This window comes from Protopterus annectens, chromosome 4.part0 (genome assembly GCF_019279795.1).
Source record: "Protopterus annectens isolate FY-2018-M chromosome 4.part0, PAN1.0, whole genome shotgun sequence".
NCBI lineage: Eukaryota > Metazoa > Chordata > Ceratodontiformes > Protopteridae > Protopterus > Protopterus annectens.
The window spans coordinates 1,090,868,627-1,090,874,011 of record NC_056733.1 but is presented as its reverse complement, the minus strand read 5'-3'; the positions used below and the strand labels follow the sequence as shown (position 1 = coordinate 1,090,874,011).

General features: G+C 38.8%; 1 protein-coding gene across 1 annotated transcript; it reads left to right on the top strand.

Moving 5' to 3' along the window:
* The first annotated feature begins 1,786 nt into the window (after window positions 1-1,786).
* On the top strand, window positions 1,787-4,495 carry LOC122799762 (protocadherin gamma-C5-like). Its single transcript, XM_044069039.1, has one exon. It carries the CDS (start codon window positions 1,988-1,990, stop codon window positions 4,478-4,480), a length of 2,493 nt encoding a protein of 830 aa, XP_043924974.1. The 5' UTR covers window positions 1,787-1,987; the 3' UTR covers window positions 4,481-4,495.
* The last annotated feature ends 890 nt before the right edge of the window (window positions 4,496-5,385 follow it).

The following is a 5,385-nucleotide window of genomic DNA, read 5'->3' as shown; positions in this document are numbered from 1 at the left end:
ACCTACAGCATGTCTTTGGGATGTGGGAGGAAACTGCAGCACCTGGAGGAAACCAACGGGACCACAGGGAGGACATGCAGACTCCGCACAGAAGGCACTCCAGCCGAGGATCAAACCGGAGAACCTCTTGCTGTGAGGCGGCAATACTAACCACTGCATCAACACAGCCGCCCATGTGACTTGACAACAATAGAAGGATGACATTTAAATAGATTTCTTTGTATTATTTTTGAAGATTGTAAAATCATTGTTCTTCAAATGTGTTATAGTACTTTTGAGCTTTTCTTCCTGGGCCTCCACTGAAAATGGGTTCCTACCTAGACTTTCTCAGTAATCAAATTTTAATAAATACATACATACATACATTTTATATAGTGGTAGGCATTTATACCTTTCACCAGTTTTGTCTTGACTTATCTAGAAGCTACTGCTGCTCAGGTCTGTATATCCATAATGCAAGCTACTACCAGGCAATGACTTGGTTAGCCTATCATCTGCCTCTAGGCAATGTGCCTCCATAGTGAAGTGGATTACTTGTTTCCTCCACCTAGTGGCAGAGTTAGGGTAATTACAAATTCCATCACTGCCAAGATTCTGGCTGGGACACAAGGCACCCTCATTACTGCACGAATGATAATTCCCTTTCTTTGTACAGCTGTCATCCTGAAACTGATTGAAAATTCCACTGCTAGGAAATTGATAACTCATGTCTAACTGGGGAAAAACATGTAGGAAGCTGAACATCTGGCAATGCAAATATCCAGGCTGTGGGATATGGAAAATAAATGTAATTAATATTAATATTTCACTAATTTACATTCCGAGAAATGTATGCTGATAAGCATGAAATACAATGTGAAAAGCTGGTGAAACTGTTTTCGATTCATTTGATGTACAAATGGTTACCTATCCAGATGAAAAGTCATACAAATGAACAGTAAAGCTGAGTTAAAGTACATTAACTTCTTTGTATTAGTTTTACTTCAGTTAACTATTGCGTTTTTGCCATTTAAACGGTTTGTCCACCTGGCATGAAACCAAAATGCTTGCTGGCTGCAGGTCTACCCATGATTATCTCAATAGTTCACATCTGAAAATCTGGAAAATGTAAAAGGCTTTGCTTAATTTGTCCACACCTCTCAGCTGCTATAATTCTGACATTAACAATATGCTCTTATCCTCAGATTCAGCCTTGTTCCTCCCAGATTTATTGATTGTCCTCCTAATTTTATAAACACGTATTACTAAATAGCCAAATTAAGCAAACATCCAAATATTCCTTATCACTAACATTATGGGATGTAAAATATGAAAGCCTTGTGTTTTGAAACACAAAAAGGGTTCCTTTTTGATCCTGTAGTCTTGTGTTAAAAGTCAGTACGGTTTTGTAATGTTGAGAATCTCAGAGAAACGAATCTACCCCATAAACAAAACAAAACTGAAGAATACATTCACAGCACTTCCAAACCCTGCATTTACATAAAAAGTATACGTATTTAATAAGGTGCTGTAAACGGTATTTTCAATACCGTATTATGTGTCTTGATACTATTAGATACAAGTGATTTTCCTTTTCTTTTCAGTATTATAAAAGATGAATACGTGAGTATTTTCAGTACAGGTGTAGGCTACATTTAGTTCTACAATTGGGAAGCGTCTGTCACTATTGCTTCATTTTGAGTACTAAAATTTAGATACCTCAGCTGCCATTTTTTAAATCATGGCTACATGTAATTTAGGGCTTATACCTTTTGGTGGCACTGTTGCTCCGTGCTTTATTATATTAAGACACCACCCTTTAACGGAATAATTTGGGATATTCAGTACAAACCTAAACCATGGTGCGCATATCAATGGAGGACCGATTTCTTATTCTGATATAATAACGGAATTTCATTTGTTTTTTATGAACCTGGGGAGATCTACCAAACAGCTGAAGCACAGCAAGAGACAGCTTTATTGCTAAAGCACTTCTTACATCTTGAAGATGGAGGACCTGGTGCAGGTTATGTGGCTATTTGTTTTTATCCGTCCCTTTGTTTTTGGACAGATACGTTATACCGTGCCAGAAGAGAAGGACCCGGGTAGGTACTTAGGCAATATTGCTACCGATATGTCGTTAGATAACAACATATTACTTACCCGGCAGATGCGAATATTGTCTTCACCCAAAGGCCAGCATTTCGATCTAAACCCAGTGACCGGGAGGTTGCGCATAAAAGACCGTCTGGATCGGGAACAGCTTTGTGGAACATCCCCTGTGTGTCTTATGAATTTTGAGGTAATGTTAGAAAACCCAGCAGAACTTCATCATGTCGAAGTTAATATTTTAGACATTAATGATAATATACCCAAATTCGCAAAAAACGAAACCGTGCTGAGTATTTCTGAGACTGTAGCTCCAGGGGCTCTATTTCCAGTTGCGCAGGCTTATGATCCAGATATTGGAACGAATTCTATTACCGTTTATCAGCTTAGCCCAAATAAACATTTTATTCTAAAAAACCCTAATCCCGGGAACAGAAACGACTTCCCAGAACTTGTGTTGGAAAAGGCACTGGACAGGGAAAAGGAGAAAACCCATATGCTTTTGCTGACCGTTTATGATGGGGGGTACCATCAGCATTCTGCAGTAAGTAAGATCACGGTTAACGTATTAGATGCAAATGACAACCCTCCGGTATTCAGCCAGCGCCAGTATGTTGTATCCCTGCCAGAAAACTCTCCCAAAGGTAGTTTGGTAATTAAAGTAAATGCTACAGATTTAGACGAAGGTACAAACGCTGAAATAGCTTATACCTTCAGTGCCAATACTGCCCCAAAGGTACAAGAGCTTTTTGACTTAGACTCGTCAACTGGTGCAATCACTTTGAATGGTCCAGTGGATTTCGAGGAAATCCAGTTGTTCGAACTGTATATACAAGCTACGGACAAAGGACCATATGCTGAGCCTGCACAATGCAAAATAGTGGCAGAGATCACTGATATGAATGACAACAGCCCCGAAATCACTGTAACTTCCATATCAAAGTCAGTCCTTGAGGATGCTCCAATAGGCACAGCAGTTGCGTTTTTCAGTGTAGAAGATAAAGACTCTGGCCTTAATGGCCAAGTTAGCTGCAGGATTTCAGATAATCTCCCTTTCCAGCTCAAACCTTCTTTAAATAATTACTACACTATAGTAACTGCCATGCGTTTAGATAGGGAGCTTATATCAGAATATAACGTGTCTATATGGGCCAGTGATAAAGGTCTCCCAGTCAAGTCATCTTATAAAACAATTCGAGTACAAATTGGTGATGTCAATGACAATCAACCCAGCTTTTCTGAAACTTCATATGAATTACACGTTATAGAAAACAATTTCCCGGGATCAGCAGTGGGTGTGGTAACTGCTAAGGATCCCGATTTGGGACAGAATGCTAAGATTTCTTACTTATTTTTAGGAAAACAAATTAAGGGTGAACAGTTGTCCACTTATTTCTCTGTGGGGGCCGAAGATGGTATTATATATGCCATGATTCCTTTGGATTATGAGAAAGTGAGAGAATATCAGTTTCAAATACAAGCCCGGGATGCTGGTGTCCCACAGCTAAGTAGCATGGTTACTGTATATGTGTATGTAATAGATGCTAATGATAATGTCCCAGAAATACTGCATCCATTGCCTGGGAAAACTTCAAAAGGACCAGAGAAAATACCCAGATCTGTGAATGCAGGGCATTTAGTAGCAAAAGTGTCGGCAGTTGATGCCGATGTTGGTTATAATGCCTGGCTTTCTTATCAACTTCTTACATCTAATGTGCTCGAACTGTTCACTATATCTAAGTACACCGGGGAAATACGTACTAGAAGGCAGTTTCAAACTAATGATTCCTCAACTCACACTCTTGTTGTCCTAGTTAAAGATGAGGGACAACCGGCCTTGTCAGCCACAACTGTTCTACACCTGACCCTGACAGACAATGCCCCAGAAGTTCTTTCAAATGTCAACAGGCACTTCAGCAGTCACGAAGGCATTTCTGACATGAACATGTATTTAATCATCTGCTTATTGTCAATTACTTTTTTGTTCTTTGTAATTATCTCGGTAACAGTTGCCATACGATGCTACAACTCTGCAAACCTGGACCTCGGGATTAATATTTGTTGCAGATGGAAGAAGAGCACAACTGGCATTCGTCAGGGAACTAACAACTTTCTCCCAGGTCCTGGTCATCAAGGTGTTCAGAGTTATGTTGAAGTGCAGGGAAGTAGCTCTGTTTATAAAGTGGATACCCTCAGGATGTCTATACCTCGGGAACTGAAAAATGATTTTATTATCATTGACTTCCCAAATGCAAATAATTCAAATCCTTCTAATCAGCAGTTCCAGAGAATGTGTCTTCTCTGTGATGACAACACTGGTGCATTTTCAACTCCGGAGGTAAGAGCGGACAGTTATTTTCTTAGTTGTCTAGGTATGCAACTATATCTTTAGACAGATGTATAGAGATGTGTCATTTTGTTGTTCAATGGTTGACTCCGGGTTAAATGTTTGGACTTACATCTTGCCTTTATTATGACCATGTTCATGCCTAGTAGTGCGATTCATATAACAATCTGTAGTTATAGCGATGATTTTGGTTTCTGGTAGGGACCAGTAATGTTATTAGTAATGATATTATTAAGGATAAGATAAGAACATAGAAATGTAGGGAGGCATATTGCTGTTGCAAAGCTAATCTTTATGGCATTGCTTGGGTATAATTTTACTCTGTACAGTAAAGTAACTTATTGGTATTGGTTTTAGTTTGGAAGTCTGAAGATGAAGTTCAGACTTTAACTCTTGATTGAAAATCATTCCTGGATACATGATGTCAGATAAAAGTCTGTAGACTGGACCCTATTTTAGTCATAGCTTTAATGATAGGAATTTTCAAGAGAGTTTATCTAGGAGTGAACAACAGGTTCAGGTCTGCAACTGATGTTTTATGTGTTGAAATGGCTTGCCTTTTGCAGAGGACACTGGAGTCTCCCTTCATGCTGTATCAGTGTGATTCCAGGGTAGGATGACTGCATACTGTTAATACAAAATGTAAATAACAACAGTGTTAACACAACGTACTGAAAGAATCTGCGTAATGCATCTTTTATGGCTGAAGTTGCTGCATCCTGTTTGACACACTGTTGCCTGTTAACGTAAACCTTATGATTTTTTATTTAACTTATTTTACAATTCTGACTTATTTACAGACCAAATTGAATTCTTTGGTAGACAATTCTCCTTCTTTTTTCGTCTTCTTTTTTTTTTGAAGACAAGAGTGCAAATGTTATGGATTACTGCAACTTGAAAAGCTCCATATAGACACAAAAGTGCATTAAATGTACTTCTGACAAGCAGTG